The sequence below is a fragment of the Phaethon aethereus genome (assembly GCF_964289735.1).
Source record: "Phaethon aethereus genome assembly, chromosome: 17".
Taxonomy (NCBI): Eukaryota; Metazoa; Chordata; class Aves; order Phaethontiformes; family Phaethontidae; genus Phaethon; species Phaethon aethereus.
Window position 1 is genome coordinate 1,043,730 of NC_138593.1, and position 27,508 is coordinate 1,071,237.

Sequence of the window (27,508 nt, forward strand, 5' to 3'; positions counted from 1 at the left end):
CTGCCGCTGGCCCCCCAGCCCAACTGCATGCCCCACCTTGTGAGATAGATGTACGCTCCTCCCAGCAGCAAGGAGATGATCAGCACCGGGATGAATATGGCTAAGGCCATATTTCCCCCCTCGAGTGACGTCTCTGCAGCAGCTTCTGCTACTAAAAAGACAAGATCTATTATGTTGGTATTTGCACCTTGTGATCCCCCCTCTGCCTCTGCTTCTCTCCTCCCTCCTCCCGGGCTCCGTGCAGGCTCTGGCTGAGGGCCCAGCCCAGGGCTCATCCAGCACATGCGTGTCACTCACCTTCCAGAGCGTGTTCAAAGCTGTCTTGATTCACTGGAAGAGAAATGGAGAGTTACTGGTACGTAACTGGGTTTGACTGGGGGCTGGCAGCTGTTGGCTGCGTGGGGAGCCCAGGCCCCGGGTCTTCCTGCCCCATTTGGTCCCAAGTCACACTGCAAACTTCCAGTTTTTAATAAGCTCTGCTGAGCCTGGGCAAACCCCTACGGGAAGCAACAAAGCAAGAAAAGCAGGCAAGCAGCCAGACCCGCCCCATACGGCTCACACCGCCAGCACGGTGGCCAGAGGGTTCGCTCCCCCTCCCCGGGGCAGCAGAGCTCGCTCAGCACAAGCCCAGAAAACCACCCTGGTCTCAGATGGGTTTAGCTCCCAGCTAGAGAGTCGCTGGGGGTCTGCAGCCAGACGAGGGTCCCCAGGCTGCCCCAGGTCAGAGGCTGAGGTTGTGCCTGTCCTCGTGTACCCCCAGCCCCACTGTTACCTTTGCAGATGGGCAGGGGGCCGCTCCAGTGGGACGGCTGGCCCAGGATGCATTTGATGGTAACCTCCCCCATGAGTTCAAAGCCCTCATAGCACATGAAGGTCAGGGACTCTCCTGGCAAGTAGAGGCGCTTATAAAGTATTTGGTAGCCGTTTTCTGGCAGTCCTGGATTATCGCAGGCCAGCGACTCCTCGGCTGAAAGAGAATACATCCTGGGGTGAGCCCCAGGGCTTGGGCTGCTGAGGGAGGGAAGGAGCCTGGGAGGCAGTGGGGAAGCACCCAGGATCCCACCCCATCCCACTTTCAGGTAGCTCAAAGCTCTGCACCACCCCACATGGCTGTGGAAGGTCTTGGCCGCAGGAAAGGGACACCTGGAACCCTGAGCAGAGGACCCAAGCTGTGGGAGAGCAGGAGAAACTGCCCGAACTTACAGACGCAGTGTGGGAGCCGCGAGGTCCAGATGGGTGTCCCTGTCTCACGGCTGTAGCAGGTCAGCAGCGAGCTGCCTTCCAGCACGAAGCCGGGGTTGCACGTGTACTGAATGGTTGTCCCCACCAGCAGCACCGGGTCGGAGATGAGGCGGGTCGAGTGCTCCACTTCCCCTGGGTCCGTGCAGTACATAACTGGCGAAAAAAGGCCGTCTGAGCGGGGAGCCCCGGCACGGGGACCAGCAGCCGTTACAAAGCGCTGTGGGTCACGGGGGTGCGATGGGGACAGCAGCACATTGCTGGGGGCACTTACTCTTTTCACAGAAGGGGGGGTCGCTGCTCCAGCTGAGGTCCCACTGGCAGGTGAGGGTGTCACTCCCCACAATGTCATAGCCCGGGTCACACTGGTAGGTGATCTTGGCCCCTCTCACCAGCTCCGTGTGCGACGTGGTCTTCCAGCCGTTCTGGATCTCGGGCAGGTCAGAGCAGGAGTCATTGCGGGACACCTCTGCAGCCAAGAGGGATGCTGGCTGTCACCCGCCGAGTGGGACCCCGTGGCACAGCCCTCCTCAGAGCTGCTGCACATGGACACACAGGTCTCCGCCGTGTGCCTGTCCCTCCCCGAGAGCTCTCCAGCCCCAGGCACCACAAACGGCACGGCCACAACTGGCAGCCTGGTCTGTGGGTGGCATCCTCTAGGCAGAGCAAAGGGGCAGCAGTAGGTAACGGGGGCTCTGTGAGGCCTCCCCAGACCTGACCCTAAAAGCGGGAGGAGGGCTGTGCTGAAGAAAACAGGGCAGTGTCTTTGCTGGGGTCAGGACAAAAAGAGCAATCTGGGAACATCAGGCTCAGCTCTGGCTGCAGGCACATGGGAGGAGTGGTGCAGGTGCTGTGGTCACTGCACGGCTGGTTTGGTCTGGCGAAGGGTTTCTGCCCTGCTCTCCCCAGCTCCATGCCCGTGCCCACCGAGCGCTGTGCCCATCGCTGAACCTGGCTGCATGTGCTGCAGTGCACCGAGGAGGGGACCTGCAGCCTCACAGGTGATCTGCATTGCAGCTTGCTCTCTGCTTGTCATAACCAGGGCTGTCAGCAGTGGGAAGAAAACATGCTTGGAAGAAATCTGCCAGGGGAAGACAGGCGGGGGGAAGAGGCAGGCAGCGAGACCGCAGGTGGCCGTGGGGAAGGAGCGCCCTTCGCAGTCCTTGTCCCTTCCTTGGACATCAGCCACCCTGGTCTGGCAGACATGGCTGCACTGAAGGGAGATGCAAACAGATGTCTCCAGATGTAGTCTAAGCCTCTCTGAAGCAAGGAGCTGTGAGCTGGGAACACCCATCTCAAGAGCCCACCTGGGGAGTGGGTTGATTGACCTCTCCTGGGAGGACACCTCACTGCAGTGCCCCAGTACCACCAGCTTCATGCCTGACAGAGTGTGTGTAGTGTGTGTGGGGGGGGAGGGCGGGGATCCTGCACCCTTAATTCCAGCCATTTTTCTCTCCCTGTTCTGCTCCGCTGTTGCACTGGGCTGACGAGTGCTAACAGAGACCGAAAATGCCACTGCCCTCCTGCAGAACCAGCCTGGAGGAGGGGAGAAATACAGGGACAGCCCAGAACTGACTGACCCAGAGACCTGCAGCGGGGCCGGGGGTTTCTGCAGGAGCTTGGTGGGATGTGGACTGCTGGTGTCACAGCAGTTCTCCCTGCTTCCAAACCCGGCACCTGGACAATCTGGTCCAGCTGCATGTCACGGTCCCCACCTGCGCTGTGCTGGCACGGCAGGGGACGCACCCAGCGCCCCGCTCTCCCTACCTATGTAGTTCATGATGAATCCTTGCCCCTTCCCAAAGATGAGCCCGGCAGGGTCCGAGTGGAACTGGATGGTGAGGTCAGGGCTGGAGGAGTACAGCTTCTGGGGACCACTGCTGCCGATGTACTGCCCCAGGATGCGGGCAGTGAGCTCGTCCCCATCGTAAATGGTGAGGATGTCGCTGTTGGTGAGGTTCAGGCTGGAAAGGAGAGCTTGGTCAGAGAGCAGCTTGGTCAGAGAGCAGCTTGGGCAGGGCGCCCAGGCAGGACGCGATGGTGTCGGGCTCGAGGGGCAGCGAGGTGACCGCCTGCCCGGCACTGCAGTGCAGCGAACCCGCTTCCCAGCCCAGCCCCGTCGCCGTCCCTAGCAGGCCGGGCAGGCGCCGTGGGCCCGGCCGGTCCCGCGGGCCAGCAGTGCTGCCTTTCAAACGGCAACGCCGCAGCTGCCCCCGGCTGCCCGCTCCCCGCCGGCCGAGCGCTCGCCCCGCGGCCAGCAGGGAGCAGCGGCGGCCCGCGGATGGGCGGCTCGGCCGGGCAGGCCGCAGGCCCAGCTCCGGAGCCGGGGCCCGCCCCGGCGGCTGCCTGCATCCACCCCTCGGCCGCGGCCCCTGGCGCGGGCGGGGACGAGGGGCTCTCTTCTCGCCCCCCAGCGAAAGGCCGGCGATGGCTGCGTGTCCGAGGGGAGCAGCGCTGCGGGGCTGCTGCGGGGCTGCTGCCCTTCCCTCCGCAGCCGGCTGCCTGCTCGGCGCTGGCGGCGTGGGCGAGCTGGCCAGATCAGCCGCAGGGACGGGCACGGCCGCCGGCTTCCCCCGCCCGCTGCCCGGCCCGGCCCTGCGCGCCAGCGAGGCTTCCCCGCGGCGGCGGCACAGCCAGCACCCGGCGCCGGGGCACCGCGGCTCCCCTTCCCCAGGGGCAGAGGGGCTGGGGCAGAGCACCAGGAGGCTGCCGGGCCCGCAGCAGCAGCCCGCGGTTCGAGGCTGAAAGACCCTTCCCAGCCAGGCCTGGCCTCCGGCGGGCGGCAGGGCCCGGCTGGCTGGGCGAGCGCGGAACCTGTGGGCCCAGGACGCGCTCGGGCCCTGCGAGACCCCCGCCCTGCACGTCAGCCCGTCTAACTCAGCCGTGCTTGGAGACACCTGAGCGGATCCCCGAACATTTTATTAAGAATGTTCTTGGAAGGCGCCCAGCTAATCCCCATGGCAAACTGACATTTGTAGTAAATCTCTGCTTTCTGTCAAACATGGTTTTCTCAGTGACATTTATGTTTGATGACTTAAAATCACTTGGCCTCCAGTTCTGCTCAGCCCAAGCACCCATAAAGGCAGGAGAGGTGCACTGGGAGCTCTGACTTGTGATTTTCACGGAAAGCTTTAAAACCTTTATGACTCTAAGCCCCTACTTGAAGCATGCCCTCCTCTTGAAAACCCAAAATAGCATCGAAGGACATTCCCTTTGCATTGGCAACATTGCCAGGCTGGGAGCCCTTGGCGTGGTTTCGAAGCCTGTACCCCTCTGAGACCCGCACGTGCAGCGAGCGCGGCCGTGCCTGCCCACGCCTGGACAGCGCGGCCAGGGCCTTGCTGGGCGGCTCTGCTCTGCTCCCCGCAGCTTTCTGAGCCATGTCGCTGAATGGCACAGAGGGGGCTGGCAGTCAGGAAGGGAACTGATACAAGGGAACCCCTTGCTCCCCCTTAGCGCCTGTATCACATTCAGCCCAGAGACGAAGCTGAGGTTTCCAGCTCACGGCTGAGCTGGCTAGGCTTTCCTAGCCCCACATGAACCAGCTCGTGATGGTGCTGCGTGTCACTCCTAGCCGCACGTGGCTGCGTGCTGCTGTGGCATCGCTCCCTGTGACTTTGCTCCGCAGGAGTTCAGAAGCTGTCTCGGGAGCGATTAGCTACTGCAATGGATGGTGTAACAGCACTTTGAACTCAGGGAGCACTACTCAGTACTGGCCTGGACCTCCTGCTGGGTGCCAAGGACATCACAGGGGATTAGGAAAGCTCCGATGGGGAAAACAGGGAAAAGGCACTGGTTGCTGGGGCAGGGGGAGCAGGGATACTGCAGTGAAGTGCGCTGAGCACTGGCAGGGCAGAGACATGCACCGAGGTCTGGACTACTTACAGCTGGATGTCCAGGAAGAGACGCTTCTCCTCGCCGACGTGGACCCTCCAGATGCAGTCTTCCCCCTCTGCATAGGGCTCTGGCCAGTTGGGCGACAGGATCACCCCGGCCACGGCAGTCAGCTCCCCCCCGCACATGGCTGCAGGAACGAGAGGCAGGCAGGGCTCAGATGGGCTCCCAGGGGTGGTCGTGCCCGCCACCCAGCATCACCCCGTGGCACGGGGACTGACCTCGGCACAGCGGCTCCGTGTCGTTCCAGTACGGGTCCCGCATGTTGACACACTCGATGACGGCGGGGCCCTGCTCCAGGGAGTGCCCGGGGTCACACGTGAACTCCACGGTGGTGCCCAGGTTGTAGGTGGGGTCGGAGGTGGTGAAGTTCCCGTTCTGGATGTAGGGCTCATAGCAGTGGCCCCGCTCAAAGGCTGGAAGAGAACCCCCCCGTTAGCTGCAGGGGCACGGAGCAGGCTGGGGGGAGAGCTGCTTTCCCCTGCTCCTCTCACCCTCCGCTCTGGGGTTTCGCTAGCAGAGCCCTGGGCACTGCTGCCATCCCCAGCTAGAAACCCGTCCCTCCATCCCTGCCGTGCATGGATGGCCTCTTCCATGGCGTGTTTTACAGGCAATTAGGATTAATAACAGTTTATCTGTCCTGAGCCATGCAGGCTTAACCAAACCCCACTTCCATTGTGTAGCAGCATCAGTAGCGCACTCGCTGTGCTGCCAGTTGCTGTGCTTGCTGAGAAATCTACCCTGGGATTACTGTGCGTTATTGAGCTTGCTTGGAGCTCCCGCGGGACTGATCCTGGCAGCAGGATGCACTTAAATGACAACTGGAGAGAATCTGTGTGAGCTGCCCGGGGCTTGCCCAGCGCCCCGTCCCTGGAGGAGGGCAGCCTGGTGAGCAGGCGCTGCCGCGAGGGCAGGAGCCAGGACAGCCCCCGTCCCTGTGGCTGGCGTGGGCTCGGGACCCAGCGGTGCTGCGCTACAGGGACTGAGGGAAGGGGACAGACTGGGCCTTTGGTGGTGACGGTCACTGCAGGCTGTGCGATTCCCATGGCACCAGTGGCCTTTTCAGCCCAGGTTTGGAGGGGCCCCATCCTGGACACAGCACCCGATGCCCCAGGGCTGCCCCACGGCAGGCACAGGAGACATGTCCGTGGACAGTCAGCTCTCCAATGAACATTTCTGTCGGAGTAAATGAGATTTCACTGCTGTTTTTCCCATTTCTTGCTAGGCAAATGTTTTCCCCAAAGCTACTCCAGCACCAGGTGAGGTTTGGGTTGCCCTGCATGCCTACAGCGACACGGGGACAGTGGCATGGAGGAGCACCGGGTCTGCTGGTGCCGGGAGCAGCCGGGACCCTTCCTACAGTATCTCTGTTAATCACCCAAATGACCTGAGGCCCGGGAGCATTGGCTAAGGCTGGCCTGCTTGTCTCAGGGGTACCGAAATGAGAGCACATCACCTTCGAAGCGTATATTGAAAGCCGTGGCGGCCGTGGGCTCCTCTGCGAGGAATTCGATCCTGATGGAGGAGCCGTCGCTGATCACCCCTTCGAAGGGTACGCTGTCAGCGCGCAGCGAGTCGTAGAGGATGGCGGACTGGTTCGTGTCCCCGCTGTACACCACCATCCTGCACGGGAGGACATGGCATGTTACATGGGAGAAGTGTCCCTGCACCCTGCCTAGTGCACCGCCCAGACCCCTCCTCGCCAGCGCCGCTCTCCAGCGCTGCTGGAATATGGCATTTTAATGAAATTGTGCAAAAAAAATTCACCAACCAGGTAAGTCTCTTTTACCGTGTCATAAACAGGGACTTTATTCTTTGATTTCACTACAAGCCATAAACCTGCTTTACTGCCTGTTACCAGACTGAATGTTAATGCTTTTTAAACATGAGCATCAGCACCGTAAAGCATGTGCTTTGTGTTACGGATGCTGATAGCAGGGGACTTGCAGCTTCTTGCGCCGTGGTGATGAGCGGTGCTGGGTGCTGGGTATTTGGGAGGAGGCGAGGACGGCTGTGATGTAGCACACTGCATCACCCCACAGCTAGCAGCATCCGGAGACCGGCAAGATCCCCCGGCACGAAGCGCAGGGCCTTGGGATAGCCGGGGCTGGTGCTCTGCGCCTGCCTCTTTAGCTCTTTTTGCTCAAAGACCTGTCTGGCCTCCTGAGCACTCAGACACCTAAATCAGGAACCTCTTCCTCTCCACCAGCACCCTTCTCTGACCTCCTCCCCCCCATCTGGCCTCTGGCAGCCTCCTCCGTGCTGCACCCCGAGCTCGGGTTGGTGCTGCCTCCCGGGACACCTGCAGCCCGGGCACCGGGAAGGCAGGAGGTGTGAGGCGGGGGAGCTGCGACCAGCTTGGACCTTCCAGGCCTTGGCATATTTAGTGCCCAGCAAAGCTCCCCGCTCCTCACCCTGGGCAGAGCAAAGCTCTCCGCAGTCCCGGGGCTCACTGCAGACCTCGCCGCCGGCCAGCGGCACCCGGGCGGCTCCCGGAGCCTCACCTGTCCTTCTCGGTCAGCAGGAGCTTCTCGAAGTGGAGGTGCAGCTTCTGGCCCGGGGGGGCCCCGATCGCCCACACACAGTACATGCTGCTCGACTGGTTCGCTGTGTAGCTGGGTGAGAGGACGCGGCCGATGGTGGCATTGTGGACCGTCCCGCCGCAGGGCGCTGCCGACACAGAGCACAGCCCCGCTGAGACGGGCAAGGGGACAGGGCAAGGCAGAGGGTACGGGCAGGCATTTGCACCCTGAGCTTCTGCACAGCAAAGGGACGAGCCCCTCCACCGATGCCTGCCCAGCCCTTCTCAGCAGTCTTTAATGCATGAACCTCTTGCCTGGCTTGGCTTTGCTTTATGCAGACACATATCTGCTCACACGTACACATAAAGTCTGTAATTTCCTTTCCCTTACCTGCCTAGCGAGGAGGCAGATTGTGCTGCCACTGATGTGAAAACCCGCAGTACCTCGGGTCGCACGTGCGCAGAGCAGGGCATCGCTTTCACTCTCTCCCAGGACCATGTTCAACTCGCAGCCCAAAGAACGCAACTCTAATTCCTTTTCTTTGGGGATCCCAGTTTTTCTTAGCACTGACGCTAACTAACGAGGAGTGTACCTGAGCAGATTGGCTCTGGGCTGCTCCAGTGCGGCCTCGATGCGTTGATGCACGTAAGCACCCTGGGACCCTGCAGCTCGTAGCCCAGGTGACAGTGAAAATGAGCAATTCCACCCGAGTGCAAATCCATCACGGTGACATCTCCGAAGTCAGGTCTCCGTGGAAAATTGCAGCTCAGCATAAACACTGGAACAAGCACACACATTTCGGAGCTTACAGCTTGTCTGCTCTGAGCCACCCTGCAGTCGGGGAGGGCAGCGCTGGGGACATGCTGGATGTGCCCACGGTGCCACGGACAGACCTTGCTGGGTGCCAGCCGCAGAGCACCGACAAACCACCCTGCTGCCGTTTCTCCACCTGTTTCTGCTTTTGCTCAGACCCAGTTTCTATTTTAAAAATAATTTTCTTGAACTCATCTATTTTTTATAGCTCTTCAAGGAAAAAAAAATAGACTTGCAGTCTAAGTCTGTGTGGGAGGAGCTGCTGCACAGGGACAGAAACAGGGCAAGGTGGGTGTGAGGAGCACAGCTACCCCTGGGGTCCGGGACATCAGTGCACATTGAACCCTCTGCCCGGGGCATGACGTGAGCTGCCACTCGCCCCTGCCCCGATGCTCTGAGCATGGGCAAGCAGTGAAACAGGAGCCTGGCTCACCTGCAAGGGCAGAGCCCAGCGTCCTTCCACCCCCGCAGCCCAGCGGGGCTGAGCCCCGTCCCACCCCTCCTTGCGCGCCCGCAGCGGGGAGGCACCCACCCTGGTAGTGGAGCTGGAAGGTCCCCACCACCTCGTCCTGGAAGGTGCGGAAGTAGACGGAGATGGTGTTGGTGGGACTGCGGATCACCTGGCCCTCCACCAGCAGGGTCTGGTTGGCCAGGACCACCAGGGCATCGCCGTCCACCCCGCGGATGGAGAGCACCTCCCCGTCAGACAGGTTCACACTCTTCACCTGGGGGGGAGCAGAGACCGTGAGCTGTGGGGGCGAAGGCGGGGGTCCTGGCGGGGTGCTGGGTGAACAGTCGTGTCCCAGCACCAAAACACGCAGCACCAGCAGCCACAGAGCGTTGCACCACCGCAGCCTTCCCTCTGCACCACTCCGAGCACTGCGGGCTGTTGCAGACAGGAGGAGCTGCTTGTTCAGTGGCCATGGATCAGTCTGCGCCCTGCACGAGCCCGAGGGACCCTCGTGACAGCCGACCCCTTCTCCCTTCCCCGGGACAGCAGGCGCAGGGCAGCTGGCGCTGCTCACCTGAGACGCATTTCAAAGCTGGATGCTCCTCTGGCACAAGTTGACCCATGTCTACTTCCCTGCTGAAACTGGGGATCGGGGCAGGCGGGTAGAGGCGGCGAGGGTGAGAGAGGAGGAAGATGAAGGGGTCCCTTAAGTCCCTGGTTAGGGTAGTGGTGGGACCCCAACTCTGCCCGCATCAGCCCTGGGAGCAGACCCGCGTCTCAGGGCACCGTGACTCAGAGCATGGCCGCGGCCAAGGCTCACTGGTCTCAGCCACGGCTGCGCTGTTCAGCACAGGCTTGCAACCAAACCAGGGGATTTTGTACGGCTTGGTGCTCACCGTCCGCCCCGTGCACCGGGGATCCTCCCCGGCAACCCTCATCCACACCGGGGAGTGGATGGGGAGTCGCATGGCAAATGCATCTAATGAGGAATCCCCAAAAGGCTTTAATTATTATTTGGAAATAGCTGAAAAGTAACCTCATATTTGCATTTCATGTCCATTTAGCTTTAATAAATGGGCTCATATTTCAGCAGAAAGATGCTCATCAGATCGTTTGTTTCCTTAAGTGTGTGAGGACCAGGGCTCTATATTTAGCACACACCACAGCCTTAGCCCGTAATTGCGAGCACTCCCGACGATGTTGTGACTAGAAGGATTTGTGGCTGTTGTCACAACTGTGCCCATCTCCCCCACCCGGCGCACGAGGCGGGGATGTGCCTGGCTTCGAGGGCTGCTGGTACTGTGCACAGAGCCACCCGCAGTGCTTGGCAACCTCTGACCTTCTGCTGGAAGAAGAGAGATCTCCTCTGGAGAAATGACCCCAACCCTGTCAAGTAACTCCCTGCCTGCCCCGAAGGTCCTTAAGCCCTGAACGGTGCCTGGAAAAGCCCGGTCCTCACACTGCTGAGCTGGGCTGAGCAGCCCCCAGGCAGAGCAGGGTCAGAGCATGCCTGGGTTCATCCCAGCCCACGCTTTTAACCCAGGAGGAGCCAACCAGTGAGTTTCTGGTCCTCACTGCAGGGAAAAGCAGCCCTCAGTCCTCATGGGTGCCGCGTGGTGTGTCGGAAACACGGGGCAAGTGCCTGTCCTGGACCCCAGCCTGCCTCAGGTCATTTCTTCTTCCCCAGGTTCTGTCCTGAAAATGTGCCTCCCCAGCACAGCATGCACACATCCTGTGCGGTGGGATGGCTCAGATCTAATTATTAATAAATAGAATTAATTAAATTTTATTTGGGATGAATTATTTGGAGCACGGGATCCAGGGATGCTAAGTGGGCTATGTACAACGCTAATGACTTCCCCCAGCTCCCACTCAGGCAGAATTTGGCTTCCCGACCTGGGTTTGAATCACTGCAAAGATGTTTCCAGGGTGTTTCTAACACGCTTTGTTCTGAAATCACCCAAAGACAAGCCTGCTCCCCAGCTACCTTCCTCCGGTGATGACTATCATCAAGCACACCATCTAGCGCCGAATCACTCCGGCAAATTCGAGAGGGAAATGTTCGGGAGTGCCACCCGAGCAGCTGGCTGCAGCTGAGCGGCTCAGCTCTCCCTCCCCGCGCTGGGAAGGGTTTTCCGAGGAGCATCTGGAGCAGGCAGAGCTCTGCAGAAGGGAGGGAGCTGACGAACGCGGCAGCATCTCCCCGGCCCTTCGCAGGGTGCTGCGGGGTGGGGGCACCGCTCGGCTCCGCCGGCAGCCTCCCCCCACCGTAACCCCCGTAACCCCAGGCTCAGAGGAGCCCGGAGCAGGGGTGTCATCACAAAGGACCTGCGGTTCCCCGTGCCAGTGCCAGGCAGCCTCGGAGGACCCGTCTGCTCTGGAGTAACCGGCAGGTACAGACGGATGCAGTGGCCTCACGCCAGGGACCGTCAGCCGCTGCGAGAGGGACCATATGTGCGAGTTCCTGCCGGGGCCTGGGGAGGACAAGTTGTCCCTTTAATAGAGGCTGCACCAATGTCAGCTCCCAAAGAGTCTGTTGGGAAGACAGGAGGGATCCTTGATTCAGGCTGCCAGCCTTGCTCACCCACTAGAAAAATCTCTTTAGGGAAATTCTGTTTCCTGCCAAGGAAAGATTCAAGAATTTTAAAAATAAATATAATTTAACTAAGCATTCGGAGAGCTGGCTGCTCCGCGACTCAAAGGGCTGCGATGGTGCGACCCGGCTGGCGCGGGGGCAGGCAGGCTGAGGCACAGCTCTCTCCGGGATGCTGCACGGGGGGCCGCCGACAGCGAGCAGAGCGGGGACCCCTGAGCTCTCATGAGGCACTGGGCAGCCCCCCAGCACTTTGGCAGCCCTTCCCAAGACCATGCCTGACATCCAGGCTTCACACCCACTCCTCACCAAGGCAGATTTCCCCTGTGGCAAGCGAGGGTCTGACTCCAAAGGGCTCAAAGCAAGGAAGCGGAGGGTCCCCGGCGCCACCTGAATGGCTCCAAGTGCCGGCAGGAGCAGCCCCAGAGCTCTGCACTCCCGGTCTCTATTTCGAGGCAGGGCTGCAACGCCGCAGTCATTTCTGCCACCACCGGGCTCTCCCACCATCCCTGCATTGAGCAGTGACCCCATGCAGGGTCAGCACCTTCCTGTCCCAGGGGCTTATTTTTACCCCTGCAGATGCCTTTAACAAGATTCACAGAGGGAAAAGTCAGCACTTCACCTTCCCTTGCTCTGCCCTCCCCACGCAGCATGCTGAACCCTGGGGGTCACTTCTGCATCATGCCATCCTGGCAGGCGAGCTCTGCCCCACGCCTCCTCACCAGCAAGATCTGCCCATCTCCATTACAGGAGCTGTGAATTAAAGCCAGTCACTTAAATGTTAACCAATTATCCCCGTCATGGTGAGGCAGCTGAGGAAGTTGCACCGCGTTAAGGTGGAATTAGCCTCAGAGCCACTGAAGCTCACAGTGTTTGTACACGTGAAATAATTGAAGAGTGATGGAAAAGACTCCGTCAGCACCGGGCAAAACGAGGGGAGCAGCGGGGAGGCAATGGCCGTCCCGCCCGGCTCTGGCGCAGGCCTTGCCGCAGCCAGGCTGGCACGCTGGGGATGAGCAGTGGCACCCGCCATCCTTCTGCCGCTCCAGCCAGTGCGTCCCCTGCTCTGCTTCCCAACCGGCGAGCTGCCACCGCCCCTGCGGCCACCAGTCCTCCTCCACCACCTCCAGTCCCAGCCCTTCTGGTGCGAAATAGCACCGCGGGCCCGCCACCTTCCAGCACGCCTGTGCTAGCTGCTGCCCGAAGTGCGAGCTGGAGGGAGGCACGGAACGAGGCCGTTGGTCTTGGTTTACAGGTGGGGAAACTGAGGCATGGTGGGGGCTGCTCCCCAGGGCCCCACACTCCCCCTGTGCACCACCATGGGTCCTGGCACCTGGGAGGGGAGGCGAGGGCTAGAGGTGGCCTAAACCCCACGATCACTGGCCCTTCGGCTCATTTCCCCAGCCCCGGGGCAATGGGCCGGGACGCTGCCGGGGGTCAGCCAGCTGCAGCCTCCCTGCCAGCAACCGCTTGGGCAGCGACGCCTCCAGGTTCAGCTCCCTTGGGTGCCGGCCTCCCGTGCCTGTCCTGCAGGCTTGTCGGGAGCAGCTGGGCACGGGTCCTTACCGCAAAGCCTGTTCCTGACAGTGTGGAAAAGTCCCAGCCGCAGGACCGGAGCGTTCTGCACCAGCCCCACTGCTCAGGGGTGATGTCCCAGAGGGACTTGTCGTTTTAAAACCAGGTTTCCACGCAAACACGGGCCGTGTTCCGGCGCTGCGCCGTCTCCTCCACGGCTCCACGGGCTCATCAGCATGTATTGTGTGTGACGTCCCCTGCACAGACTGAAGAGAGGGGGTACATCCGTTGCGTCTCGCTTGCCATGAATGCTATTCCGAGCTTCCCTGGGACATAAATCATGTCGCCGCTGCTGCCCAAATGGTTAAAAAGCCTTCTGCAGAGCTCGCTGCCTGCAGCAGCGGGTCAGGCAGTCACTGCAGCTACCGTGCTGGCGCACACCAGCCCTCGCCCATGGGCACCAGCAGAGGGGCCCTGCAGCGGCGGGGGCGGCGGGGCAGGGACTGGCAGCCCCCTCCCCTCCTCTCTAACCTCTGCTGAGCTGCTGCCTGCCCTGCGGCAGGGCACGGGCAGGCGCTTTGCTGCAGGCAGCTGCAGGCAGCAGCTCCGGGGCACTCGGCACCGCTGCCTGCAGCCCCAGGGCCCATTCACCTCCGGCTCCCACCGGTGCCCAGCCAGCTGGGGTGGCTCAGCCCTGCCCGGCCGCCCGCGGGCATCACGGGCACCCCAGGAGCTGCTGCCGGCTGGGCGGGACGGCACCCGCTCAGCCAGCTCCGGATGAGGCCGTGCTCAGCCAGCGCCGACCTGCTGTTGTGATTTAATTTGTCTGAAATGCTCGGAAGCATCAGCAAACTGAAATGCAAAGCTCGGGGGGGGTGGAGAGGCTAATTTTATGCTCCATTAAAACCTCAGTTTACAATGGAGCGAGGTCAGGAGTGGGGTCACCTGATGGATTACGGCGGAGGCGAATTTACAGCAGAGCAGCCTGTCTTTAGCACCCTGTGGATTTGGGGAGACAGTTACTGCCATGGAAAAGTGTCTGCAATGCGCACGCATCCCAGTGCTTGCCCCCGCGCTGCCACCGCTGCCCGGCTCTGCCGGCTCTCAGGGCAACCTCCCCACCGGGGCTCGCTGCCACGGCGGCTGTTGTGCCACCGAGGTCAGCCCCTTGCGTGAGCCTGCCGGAGGGACGGCAGGAACAAGCTCGCTGGAACTACTACTCCTTTTAATGCACATTCTTAGTTGCACAGATGAAAAGTTAATGGATTTTGACTGGATGCAAATGGTGACATGGGGAAAACGCACGAACAAGAAAGGATTGCACGCCAGAGCATGGAGACCCTAGACGATGGTGTTTGAAACATGTCAAGGTCCCTGCCCCGCTCCCAGCCCGGCCAGGCTGCGGTTCGCAGCACTTCGGGGCGAGCTGACCGAGTACATCTGCCTGGGCCAGAGCCCCCGCTCTGATGGGTTTGCACAGCGCCGGCGCGGCAGCAGCCCCGGCACACGGTGTGCTGCGCCCGCGCCGGCCGTGCCTGCCGCTCCACGCTCCCGTGCGTGCCGGCTCCCAGCATTTACAGACGCCTTCCTACGGAAACTCAGCCCTGGCTCTGTGCCGCAGCACGCGTTATTTGCTGCTGCGGGGCTTTGGTGTGACACGCCTGCTCGTCTGCGTGGTTTTCATCCTTCGCTTGTCGGGGACGTGGCCCTGCTTCGGTGTAGGAGCCGCTTGCCAAAACCCGTCCAAAGCAAATGCCAGCTGGAGAGGGGATTTGTGCTGCCCACCCCGACGCCTCGGGGCTGCCTGTGTGCCTCGGGGCTGCCTGCACTCCTCTGGGCAGGCAGGGTTTTTTTAACAAGTGCGGGTGCCCGGGGCAGCCGTGCCCAAGGCCGTGGGCGCTTGGCATCATCTGCTGCCCCAGCACAGGGAAGCCAGGCCGTGGTGATCCCCCCCACCGACGCGCTTCTCACCTGGAGCTCGACGCCGTAGCCCGTGTAGACGGTGACGTTGTAGGTGCACTCCAGGTAGCCGTGCCGGGGCAGCGGGGGGTAGTCCGTGGAGTCGATGTAGCCCTCGGGGTCGCGGGAGCTCATGCTGCAGAGAGCTGGGGGGAACGCGCGTCAGCGACTGCCGCTGGGGAGCGGCTCACCCCGCAGCTCCCTCCCGCGCCCGGGTGCTCCCCCTGAGCCCTGCACCCCGCACCCAGGTCCCTGCTCCAGCAGCTGACGCCACCGAAGCGCGGAAGGTTTTGGGCAGCCCCACAAACCCAGGCAGTGCTGCTGGCACCACGCGCGGAGCTGCTCCCCGCCAGCTGCCGTGACCCCACTCCCGTGCCCCCCGGCCCCGTGCCGGCAGCGCGGCTTACCCGGGGTGGGCTCCGTGGTTATGACGGTGGTGGTGATGATGGTGGACGTGGTGGTTTCTTGGTTCTCTTCCGAGGCGGAGCCGCGCACCTCGGTCTCCGCGCCGTTTGTCCGGTTAAGAGCGGCGCTGGTGGGAGCCGCGGTGGGAAGCTCACCGGCATCGCCCATGCTGCCGGGGAAGGGACGAGGGACCACCGGCGGCAGGGTGGATGGGGAGATCTGCAGCGCGGGGTGGCTGGTGGTGGCCTGGCCCTCCCAGGGCAGCTCAGGGGGGCTCTGCTCTGCGTCCCCCGCCCCGGCTGCTGCCTCTGCTGGCACACGTGGCTCTTGGGAGGCTGTGGGGAGCCCGGAGCCCAGCGGGCTGGCTGAGGAGGCAGCCCTGGGGGGCCCTGGCAGGGTGGGCTTGGGCCTCGGGTGCTTCCTTGCCGTATTTACTTGCTTTAGAGTAGGCGGCTTTTTCTTCGCAGGGAAAGTTTGTTTTGCATCAGCGTCGGGGGCAGCGGTGGGCATCGGCAGGATGCGGCTCTGCACCGGCAGCGTCGTCTCCTCCGCCGCCGGATCGGCGCCGCCCTCCTCTGTGGCGGGCAACAGGTTGAGCGCGGTGGCGTGCCCACGCTCCCCGGCTCCGCCAGCCATCTTGTCCGTCAGCTCATCCGCAGCCAGAGGGTCCGGGCTGGCAGGGACCAGCGCTGCCCCTGATCCGCTGTCTGCAAAAAAATGGGGAAAAGTGGGACTTGGGCAATTCTGGGCATGAAATTATAGCTGTGGCGGCGGCACCAAATCAGCCCCCCGGGGAGCTGTGGCTGACTGACCGCCTGCCGCTCTCCCAAACGGGCTCGTTATGGGAAAGCAATAACGAGCCTGCGCCAACTCCCTGAAAGTCGGGTTTCTGCTGAGACTCGGGGGCCTTATCTCGCTGTTTCAGAGCTGCTATGTGGTCTCTCTATCAGAGGTCACTTGTTCAGGGAGGTTCGCTCGCTCCTGCTGAGTTTGTTGCTCTGGCTCGGCCTCTGTGAAAAGCCTTTATTTTTGCAATTGTCATCAGCGAATATGGCTGATCCCCTGCCTGGCGGGGAGCGGGCGCCCGCTCACTGCTTCCTCCGGCCTCCCGCGGCAAAACACCACCCGCTTCTGCGAGGTCTCTGCTTCGGCAGCCACGAACCTTCTCTCGTGGTGGGTGAAGCAATGCGCGGGAAAGAAAGAGTAATCAAAGCCGCGCCGCCGCCGCTTCGGCCGGGGAGTTTAATTGCATGAAATACAGATTTATTCACCACTGACGGGTCCGGTTGGGCTGCGGTCCACAGCGCCGCGGCTCTGCGAAATGCTGCAGAAAGCTCCAAGAGGCAGAGAGTCAACATTTTCCATGGAAACAGCAGTTGCCAGGGAAGGTGCTTAATGCGCGGTACTTAAAGACCGTCATTCCAGCCCCCTCAGCTCCCCTGGGAAGGTTTGGAGCCCAAGCCCCTGAAATGTGGGGTCCCTGCCCTTGGGGGGTCCCTGCAAACGAAGGCACCGACCTGCTCCGAAAAGTAGCTCGAGCTGCTGTGACGTGGCCGCGGGGGCAGCCAGGATGCGTGCCCGCCGCGGTGCCGGGTCTCCGCGGGACGGGGGACCGGAGCGGCAGCCACAGTTTGCCAGACAGACTCCAGCAAAGCACGATAAACCTCTGGCTCGCCCCGCTCGCTTCATTACAATTAGCGTTACGGGTGCTTTAAACAAAAGCACAATGCTTACGTTACTTTTAACTTGATTTTTTGCATTTCAAATTCTAGTAATTAAGGTGGGACCAGAATGAAAAGGGAGAAAGGAGCTTTTGGATGTGAAACCTGAAACACAGGGACACTGCAGGGTGTTTGCCGCGGGGGAGTACGGTTCCGCCAGAGTCCAACCGCCCTTTACATCACCCTGTGATATTAAAGCCTTTCAACTTCTGCTTCTGACACCGTAGCATCAGCTGTGCTGTCGCACAGCCGGTGAGCGCCGCGCTGGGCACACTGCGGTGCAGCCCGGCGCAGCGCCGCTCCGGCGCAGCGGTGGGTTTACAAGGGCTCGGCTGCTGCGAGCTGCTTTAGCTCCTCGGCCCTAAGCACAGAACCGCGGTCTCGTTGCAGCTGATCGCGCGGGCGCCGGGGCAGAATTGGGCAGAGGACGGGGAAGCGGGCGAGCATCGAGGAGCTTGCCCGGCTTTGCTGCGCGGCGCTGCCCAGGCTGGGGGAGCCCGTGCTCCTCCTGCCCCGCCATCAGCCGCGCTCCCCCCGGCCCTGCCCGAGCATTCTGCACGGAGGACTCCTGACAGAGAAGAAAGTTGTAGGGGATGTTAAACCCGCCTCGGCGGTGACGCCGCAGAGCGCGGCCGCTTCGTATGCTGTTCATGATCCCTGGCCGTGCTGCGGGTCCCCCAGCGTGTTTGTGCCATCCAGCTGTTCCCTCTCATTACACATTTAAGTGCTGATCCTGGAAACACTCGGGCACCCGCTCTGCTTTCTGCAGAGGTGCGCGCTCACCCGGAGCTGACATGCATGACGTAACGCCCAGCCCCGGCATTATCTGGATGTGCTGGATCAGAGGCGTCACAGGACTCGGGCTCATACACCATAAGGCGTGAGTGCCTGCCAGGACGGACCAAGAACCCCGGCACCGTCACCTCCACATGAGAACAGGGACCCACAGTGGCAATGGGGTGGCAGAGTCTGGCCTTGAATGTCCCGGTGGTCCCTGCCAGCACCCTTTATAACCAAGCAGTTACCCTTCTTGCTGCAGCTTTTGCAAGGATAAGCAGTGGTTGCTGCTCCAAATGGTCGCTCTGCAGCAAAAGCAGCCCAGCGTCACCCTCGGGAACATGCCGTGGGACGGGGGATATCCCCGGCTGCTAAGGGGGTGGCCGCTGCCTGCGGGGCGGGAGGGATGGGCACAAGCTGCCGGCACAGAAGGAAACGAGCAGCCTGCCGAATGTTGACTTCACTCCATCTTCTGGAAGATCGAAGCAGTTTCTGGCAAGAACTGATGATGACGGAACGCAACAGGGAAAGGCAAAGGCTGCGAGAGTTAGCCTGAAGGGTGGAGTTTCCAAAATCTGCTTGTCCAAGGCTGGAGATGTACTTTTGTCCAGGTCTGTGCAGTGAGTGCACTGCAGGAGTGTGGGAGCCTTCCCCTCCTCTGCAGGCGCGCTTCGCCTCTCCTCTTGCCAGGCTGTGCCAGCGCAGTCCCCGGGCTGCTCCTGCCGCTCCGTCCCGGAGAGCCCTTGCATGGGCTGCTGTTACCCGCCTCGGTGCCCGCGCCAGCCGGGGCTGTGCCCGTGCCCCCCCCAGGCCGCCGCTCCCCGCTCTCAGCCGGCCAAGCCACAGACCCAGCCGCAGGCAAGCCAGTCCCAGCTACCCCTCTCCCGTCACAATTCCCATGACTTCAAAAATTAATTCTTTAGTTAGCAGTGGTTCGGCAAATTCATTAGCCGGTTCCCTTGGCACATTAGGAGAAGTTTCACACACGTCATCTGCAAGCGCCGACTTGGGTCGGCTCTGAACAGTCTCCTCCGGCTCCCCTGGGGAGGCTGGGTGCCTCGGGGTCCCCGTGCATGCTGCTGGTGGGCTGGCCCGCGAGCCCCCGCACCCTCCGCTCGTCCCTGAGTGTCTCTGCTTCCCTCTCCGTCCTGCCCCGGGCTGAGCTTGGCCTCCACGGGCATCGTGCCGCGGGGTGATGGGGGAATCGGTCCCCAAGGCAGTGCCAGCATCAGTTCTCCTTCCCTGACAAGTTTTGCAGGGCTCTCGCCTGCTTTAGGCTTCCTCGCCCAGCCCAAGCCCGGACGGGCAGGTGGCTGCTGCTCTCCCACTGCCGCTGGTCTGGCCGCGGCTCAACTCATCGGTTTTGGTGCTCTGCCCCGAAACGGTTTCTCCATTACGGGAGAAAATGGGGCTGTCAGACGAGGAGGAGGCGAGGCGAGGGGAGGGGGCTCGCTGGCCAGTGGGACACGGTGGGACACCAGCTCACAGTGGGACAGTCGGGGTGTTCCTGCAGGAACCTGAGTCCTTAAAGTGTTACCAGAAACAGCAAAACAGCATCCCCGGGTTATTTGTCATCTGAACTCTAATTCTTAACGGATGTTGCCGTTAAACCGTATTTTATGCTTTCAGAAAGTTGACTAATTTCTTATTAGATCCTTTGCCAGGATGCATTTAAACGATTCTGTCCTTAACAAAGCATGAAATAAAACACTCTGTATAGCGACTCTGTAATGAGATACTTAACATGCTTTAGTTTGTAAAGGGCAAATGTGTATTTCAGGGAAGCGAAGAACCCAGCCAGGCTGGAGCGGGGAGATGGAGGCGCAGGGGGGCCCTGGCATCGGTGATTAATAAGAGCATACTCCACGTTACCGGAAAAGAAGCGATTAACGATTTAGCTCCAGGTTGCATCGCCACGCCCAAACCGGAGCCGTGCTCCAGCATGTCCCTGAGATGGGGGCTGCCAGCCCTGCCTGCTGCCTCCCGCACCGTGCCTCGGCGCTGCCTCACGACCCCCCGGCCCCAGCACAGCCCCGTGCCCGCTCCCCTCCCTGCGGCTGGCTTTCCTCCACTCGCTCGTGTCCGGTGCCCGTCTTGGGAAGGGAACCACCAGCTCTTCCCTCCCGGGGGGCAGAGGCACACGGAGGGGGTGTCGCTGCCCACGGCCTCTCCGGCGTGAGCGAGGCTTTAGGAAAAGCACAGAGCGGGTGAAGCGGACTGGAGCAGCCTCGTCCCTAAGGAAGGGTTGCTGTAGGATTCCGTATTTGTTGTTAGGCTCAGGGCGGACTTTGGCAAGACGCTTTCCGTACCGATCTGAATGCAAACAGCCCTCCTCCCACCTCCAAGGACTACGGGGTAATCACGGTGTGAGACGAGATTTGAAACTGCCCGAGCGCCGTTGGTGCATCTCTAGCCAGCCGCCAGCCCGGGAGCGCCCCGTGGCTCGCACTCATCGCCGGAGGCTCCCCGCTCCCAGAAGCACAGCGACGCAGCCCGGCCACCTAATGCCACCGGCGTGCTGAATAAACCGCCGGTGATTAGAATCAATTCTGTGGATTTGCTCTGAGATGCAAACCTCTTACTGTAACAGCAGGCAGGGAGCGGTGCCGGCGCGGGCGCGTTGCGTGGGGTGCCCCCACAGCCGGGCTCTCGCTCTCTGCTGCCCACCCCCAGCATGGGACGAGGCTGTTTAACGTCACCCAGCGCTGCAGGATGCCCGTGCTCCCCGCCACCACCCCGGACCCACGGGATGCTCGGCTGGAGGCTGGGGCAGGCGGAGCAGGACCCTTCCTGGCTGCCAAAATTCTGCACAAGCGATCGATCTGGAGACACTGAGCCGGTGGAAGAGAAATGAATGCGTTTGACCTTGATCTAATCTGCTAAACCAGCTCCGGAGGAAGTGAATGCTATCAAGATGTACATGGGGTTTATCTTGTATCTTGATCAGGAGCACTCCACTGGCGGTTCAGGACTAGAAAGGCTTCTCTCAATCCACAGAAGGCTCCGCGGGCAGCCCCGCAGCCCCTGCTCCCCCCGGACAGAGCGCGGCACCCGGGGCACTGCGCTCCGCGCAGCGGCGTTGGCATGGGTGTCTGCTCCTGCAAGATGGGACAGAAACATCCCGGGCAGTTTGGAGCACAAGTGACCTTAATGCAAAACGACAGCTCGTCTTCGGGTCTATTCTGGGATCTGCCTAGATACCAGCATGTAAACACGGAGGAAGGAAGCTCGGCTCTGGGGAGGACGTCTCCAACCAGCTTTCACTCCTCCACAATTTATACTTAGCCGCTGTCGGAAGCGCTTGCTCCTCTGCAGGGCACGGGTGCCGAGCGTGCCGTGCTGCGCGTGGGAGCGTGCGGGCTGCGCGCCGGCCAGGGCTGGCGGTGGGGACACAGCCCCGGTCCCCGGGGCTGGGGTGATGGCACGGGGGTCTCGAGAGGCAGCGGGGCAGGAGGGGCAGCAGGGCAGGGCAGGCAGGGCAGGCAGGGGCAGGGGCTGCCAAAGCGTCTCCCCTCGCCCAGACGCAGCACTGACCTGGGCACTTGGCAGGGCACCAGCCAGCCACCCAAGCAGCACCGTCAGCCACTCAGGGAGGGCCCTTGGCACCAAAGGCACACTTAAACATATATAAACGTGTACAAATGCCTCTTTGAAACTTGCTATCACGAGGAAAATTAATGACCTCAAAGACCAACGTAAGTGGGGTCTGTGCTCTGTTACCCTTCTGCCCATACAAAGAACAACTAATTGCTCTGACAATATTTTTGCAGGTGCAAACAGCCCATTTTTTGCCATTTAGGATAGTTTTATCTCACTCTTTGAAGAATTCTGTCTTCTTGCTACTCAGAAATAAAGCTGCTTATTGCCCATGATCTGTGTGCACGCAGCGACAGATTTCGGGTTGTGGCCTGGAATTTACCATGACGGTCCAGGCGCATTAACTGATCGAACTGTCATGTATTAAGCAAAACAGTGAATGAGATTGCAAGGCCAGGCGAGCGAAAGAAAACTAATTAAATGTGAGCTCAAGCTCTCCCCTTTGCCACAATATCATACGCTATCGGCTCTTGTTCTCCATAAAAGCCAAATAGGCTTTTCAGCGTTCCCTCTCAAAAAGCGGCTTGGCTGTGTTTTGCACAGGGCGGACTCGGTGTGTTCAGGCACACCGGTGGCTGCAGCGTCCCCGCCGAGGGGGGCCCGGCTGTGCCCCTGGGCACAGGGCACCCCCAGACTCTGCCTTTGATCCGGTGCTGCATGGCAGGGAGACGAAGGTTGCAGCTTCTGCAACTCGAATTAGCAAAGCCCACACTGAAACCCGGGGTGCCATCAGACCTTCCCTGCTGGTGACAGCCGTGGCTGTGCCGGTGCCTGCGCAGGGAGCCCCCGGCAATCAAGGGGCTTGCAATTAAGGACACAGAGAGGAGCTTGGTCCAGCCCCGAAAGCCTTTGCGGAGCAGCAGGGGATGGGAAATGCAGCGTTCAAAGCGCTGGGAGAAGCTGGCAGCAAAGCGCCTTGCCCACACCGCCGCGGTCCCTGCCCACGCTCGAGGCCCCGGGGTGGCCCCAGGGACACCCGGTGTCCCCCGGGATGGACCGGCTGGGGACCCCCGCGGGGCTGCGCTGGGTCGGCAGGGCAGGCGCCAGCACGGTGCCGCACCGGGGTCCGTCTGGGACCTCAGCTGCGGGATACCTGCAGCCCGAAGGGATGCGCTGAGCATCAGGGCAGGAGCCACCGCCCGTTACTTCAGCTCTGGGGGACGGTGCCTGGGCCAACCCCAGCAATGGTGATCTCTGCAGCGTCAGCCCCAGCATGCAGGAAAACCAGCACCTCCCGTCACAGCCACCCCGCCGGCAGAGCGGAGCGTGTCTGGGCAGCCCCTGGAGCACGGCAAGTCCCCACGTCCCTTCCCGGGGCCTCGCTGCACAGCCACATCGTTCCCGCAGGCCCCCATGGTGCAGGGACCTCCCCTGCCATGGCTTCTCCAGCCCCAAAGCTTCATCTCCATGAGAGAGGGTCCCGGGGACCCCCGCAGCCCCAGCTGGGGAGACAGGGCCGTGCCCCGTGGCCGGCGATGGCAGACGCTGGTGTGCTGCTCCAGAGGTGCGGTGGCTGGAGAGAGCCGGGAAAATCTGATTCCTGCCGGTATCTCAGCCAGAGGGGCTTAGAGGAATTAGGGAACTGCAAATGCTTGATAAAAGGATGCTGAAATAATCATAAAGCACTCATTTTGCTGCTGTGCTCCTGAAAGAGCTAAACCATGAGTAGCTGTATTGCCGGGTTCCCATTACTAATGCCGATGCTATCGCTGCCTGGCTGCGAGCGCACGTTCCCAGGCTGCCGGAGGATGGCGGCTTGATTGCACGAGTTCAGTAGTTACCATCCTGAAGGTTTTAGTGATCTGATTATACCAGAAACCCTGAGAAGCTTATACGGATGCTATTAATGGCGGCGTTCAGCCCCCGTGCCCTGCCTGTGTGACGGGCTTAGGCGGATTGGCAGTGTGCTGGGACTGGCTAATCCTGCCCAGAGCTGCTTCTGGTGCAGACGTCTCGCCCAAGCCCTCCCTGAGGGGTTGCTCCTGCACCCCCGGCACCCCAACCTCTGCACACCCCCAGCCCCGTGCCAGCTCTGGGGGTGCCCCACTCTGGGGGGGCTGCCCTACTCAGGGCGTGCCCTGCTCTTGGGAACAAGCCCCCTTTAAGTGTCCGTGGGAGCAGCTGGCCCCGCTCTGTGACAAAGCCAGGCCCAGGTGGATAGGCTTGGCTTGGGCATAGGGCTTCCCAGGGGCCCCACTGCAGGCTCAGCCGGCTCTGCAGGGAGCTGTAAGGATTTCTCTAAGTCAGGGGATGCTGCCAAGGAGATCCACCAGTCTGTGCCACGCCACACAACGCCATGCCATGCCATGCCACGCCACGCCGTGCCACTCTGGGGTGGGCTGCCTGCGGCACAGCATCCTCTTGCCCCGGATGGGTACTGCCGGTGGGACATGCCGGGTGCCCGGGAGCCGCAGGGATGACAGTGAAGACCACGAGGCTTTGTGTGTCTGTGAGGTCAGGTGAGGGGGGTAGCTGACTGTGGCTGGGGAGGGGGGTCTCTGTGGGGGGCGGTGCCTGGGAATGGCACGTGGCACTGCCCTGGTACGGGGAACCCACGCTCAGGGTTTCTCTGTGCCGTCAGAGCTACTCCTGCAAACCAGCTGGGGACCTGCAATAAGCTTTCCTTTGAAAAGATGCTGCCTTGATTTATTTGCAGAGTATAGTTCAATTTTTTATTGTGTTCCCTGCCTTGAATGAGGTCCTCTGAAGGGTGAGATGGATGGCACAGCGGGGATCGAGGCGGTGAGGAGAGGGGACTGAGGAGAGCAATGAACGCCAGCAGATGGTTCATCTCAGCCTTGTCGCGGGCTCCATCGGCAGGTGAAACGGGGCAATCAATAGCCGTAATGAGCATAACTGCCTCCGCGCGCTGGCCAGCACCGCTCGCGCGGCGTGAAGGATGTGCTCTGGAGGAGAGGCTCCCTCCGCTCCCAGGCTCAGCTGAGCAAAATGCCGAGGCCGGGCAGGTCTGCTGGAGCCGTGCCCTCCCTCAGCACCGAGCCGGCTGAGCCCCGGGATGCCCTGGCTGGCGCTGCCCCCACCCCGTGCCGGGGCTCCCTGCCCACCAAAGCCGCTCATGTGCCGGGCTGATCCTGCCCTTAACGAAGGAGCCCGGCAGCCGCTGCTGCAGCCCGGGCTGTCGGGACGCTGCAGTCACTTTGATTTGGCCAAATCTGTCTTCCCAAAGATAGAGGCTTCTTCCTTTATCTCCTCGAAGCCTGTGGTGCATGCAGGCAGAGAGGTAATCTGAAGCCCGTGACGGCGTGCGAGCAAACGCGCAGGCTGAATCCCCGGAATTACTGATCACCGCCAGGTTGATGAAGGACGCCGGCGGGCACTGCCGCTCACTGCAATGGGAGAAACAGGATTGCGCCCGCACGGGGCTGCTGCGCCTGCCGCGGTGTGCATGCCCGTAGGCAGCAGTGCCTGGCCAGGAGAGCTTGCCATCCGCCTGCAGGCAGAGGCAGGGGTGCGTGGGGCCGAGTCTGGCAGCAGGGGCGGTGCTGCCCGTGCCGCTGCCCGTGCCGCTGCCCTCACTGCCCGGCTGGCAGGCGTGCAGAGCTCCTGCCCCGGCTCTCCCGCTGCTCTCCAGCCTGGCCCTCAGCACACGGCGGCCGCTCGGGAAGGTGCGAGTTGCTAATTAAACGCAAAACTTCCTTCTGTGAATTCACACGGGGCTGATCCAGAGCTCGGATAAAAGAGGGGTGTCGGGGCCGGTCTCCGATGCAACCCCGCGTCGATGGAGGGCTGCACAGGTGGGAAGGGGCGGCGGGGGTCCCGTGCACATTGTGCTCTCCCCGACCTCCATCCCATGCCGATCTCCAGCACACACTGTACAGATTTCAGCATCAGGGGAAAAAAAAAAGATAAGAGGGTTTGAGTGAGAACCAGGGATCTGAAAAAAAGCAGGTTGAGTCCGTCAAAATGCTCTGGTGTGATGGATTGGAGATGCTTTGGTTTGGCTTCAGATTTTAAAAGATTTTTGCCTTGAATCTTGAAGAGCAGAAAAACCTGAATAAAAACAGTCTTTCACTTTCAAACTGTCAAAACAGACCGATAGAGCCTAGATAGCCATGTGTTTCCAAACAGGAGACATGAAACCTGCTCTTTCCTGCAGTTACAATTTCAGCAAATTGAGTTCTTCCAGTGGAAAAAAAAAGTTTTCCTCAAGAGCATCCTGACAGTTCGACCTATAAGCAAATGAAATAGTAGCAGCCCGATCATCGGTGAGTCATCCACGCGGGAGCACAGATACTGCAGCCAGAGCAGCATCTGCCCGTCGCGTCGGGCGTTTCTGAGCCGCCCTCCTGCGTAAAGGCTATTTTGTGCCACCTGCAGCCGGCGAGGCAGGAGCGGCAAGGCTCGTGGATGGCTTTCATCCGAACGTTCATATCGCAGTCGGCGAAAACGGAAAATAACTATCCTGTGGTTTAGTGCCCAGAGTGGCACAAGGGATGCAGCAGCGGTGCCCGTCCCCGGGTCCTTCTGCTCCGTGGGGGTGACGGGCCGGGGGTGCAGGGAGCCCCAAGACCCCAGCGCTCGGTCCCGCTTGCGGGAAAGACGCGGACGTCACGCATTCAAGGATGATGAGTGCTCTGCAGCAATCCCCAGTGCTTGTGCAAAGCAGGTGGCTCTGAAAGATAAGCGCTGGGCGCAGTGGGGTGCTCTGGGGCGCAGTGGGGTGTGCGGGGCTCCGCAGCTGGCCGGGGTGGATGGAGCTGGCCAGCCCGTCTTCACCATAGCTGTCCCAAAGAGCAATTAACAGGCAGATAATTCCGAAGAGGGACGGCCAGGCGTTGCTCGGCAGGAGGCTGCAGCAGAGGTCAAGGAGCTTCGGGACCTACCTGCCTCCCGGCGCCGCGGGCGGCTGGACGTCCCTCCTCTGCAGCGCCCGAGCGCCGCGTCTTCCGCGCCTCTCCTCGCCGAGCTGGTCCTGCCCTGGGGCTCGGGGCCGGGCTCGGGCCGGGGACCTGGCGGGGCGCTGGGGCTCCCGGGGCGGGCCGGGCTCAGCGCGCCTTTCCTTCCCTTTTCATGAATTTCCTAACGCTACGGGGATTCCTGTGGCCCCGGGGAGTTTCCGAACTGCTTTAAAATGCTGCTAAATTGGCCATGTGCAGGGGTTTATTTATGCTTCTAGGACTGTGGTCTGAATATTTCATTCTAAAATTTACATCTGTGTCACTAGCAACGCTCAGATAGGGTTGCCATGGAAACCCCTCATTACCGGCAAGGGTGCTGGCAGCGGTGCACAGCCCGAGGAGCCGTGGCCGGGAAGGACCGGGCTCTCCTCCCCGCTGCCCGGCCGGCCGCGGCTCCTGCGCCCGGCGGCAAACCCGCCTTCGTCAGCAAAGGCGAACGAGAGGAAAAGCACTTCATCGGCGCCTGCTGCCCGTGGCCAGCGCGGGGCTTGGCGAAATGCCCGGGGACCTGCTGCATCGCAGCGGCACCGGGCTGGGACACGGTCCTGGGTGGCAGCAGGCGCCCGTGCCCACGCTTGGCCTCGGCTCTGGGCTGCGGCAGGTGGAAAAGCCCCCAGGACCGGCCGTGGGCGAGGGGGTTTGCGGTCACGGGTGGGAGCGGTGGGTTCGGGCTCCGCAGCAGGGACTGCTTGCAGGTGGGGGTAATATTTCAACAGTGAAATGCTCTGCAAAGACCCGCTTTACTGGCAAATCCATACTGTTTGTGCCTGACTCGCTTTGCTCGGGAGCAAGGACGCCGGCAGGCATACGGGAATTAAACTTGCAAACCTCTCCCCCTCTGTGCTCTGGAGAAGCTCGTAACTGCTCTAACGATCCGCAGCGGCCTGACAGATGCCTGGAAATTACACACTTCTCCAAGCTACGAGGAAAATGGATTTTCCTCCCCAGTGCTTCTTCACAGAGCTGGCGTCAGTGAGACTTTGACTCTCAGGCATTTGTTTTGGCCACGCCAGCGCTGCGCGGGCACCTGCGGCTCCTGGGGCTTCGGGGAGACCTGCCGATGCTCCCCCTCGCTCTGGGAGCTGCTGCCTGTGGGTCCCCGT

At 61.4% G+C, this 27,508-nt stretch overlaps 1 protein-coding gene across 1 annotated transcript in view; it reads right to left on the reverse strand.

Annotated features, from left to right (window-relative positions):
* Positions 1-27,508, reverse strand: part of SEZ6L (seizure related 6 homolog like) — a gene marked incomplete at both ends in the record, with an annotated part of 44,945 nt that overhangs the window by 687 nt on the left and 16,750 nt on the right. The window contains 14 exons of the mRNA XM_082007596.1: positions 37-151; positions 298-330; positions 773-967; positions 1,204-1,395; positions 1,514-1,708; positions 3,007-3,203; positions 5,125-5,263; positions 5,355-5,549; positions 6,590-6,756; positions 7,638-7,803; positions 8,248-8,433; positions 9,001-9,193; positions 14,999-15,132; positions 15,394-16,098. Coding sequence (XP_081863722.1) covers positions 37-151; positions 298-330; positions 773-967; positions 1,204-1,395; positions 1,514-1,708; positions 3,007-3,203; positions 5,125-5,263; positions 5,355-5,549; positions 6,590-6,756; positions 7,638-7,803; positions 8,248-8,433; positions 9,001-9,193; positions 14,999-15,132; positions 15,394-16,098 — 2,812 coding nt within the window. The remainder of the gene's footprint in view (positions 1-36; positions 152-297; positions 331-772; positions 968-1,203; positions 1,396-1,513; positions 1,709-3,006; positions 3,204-5,124; positions 5,264-5,354; positions 5,550-6,589; positions 6,757-7,637; positions 7,804-8,247; positions 8,434-9,000; positions 9,194-14,998; positions 15,133-15,393; positions 16,099-27,508) is intronic.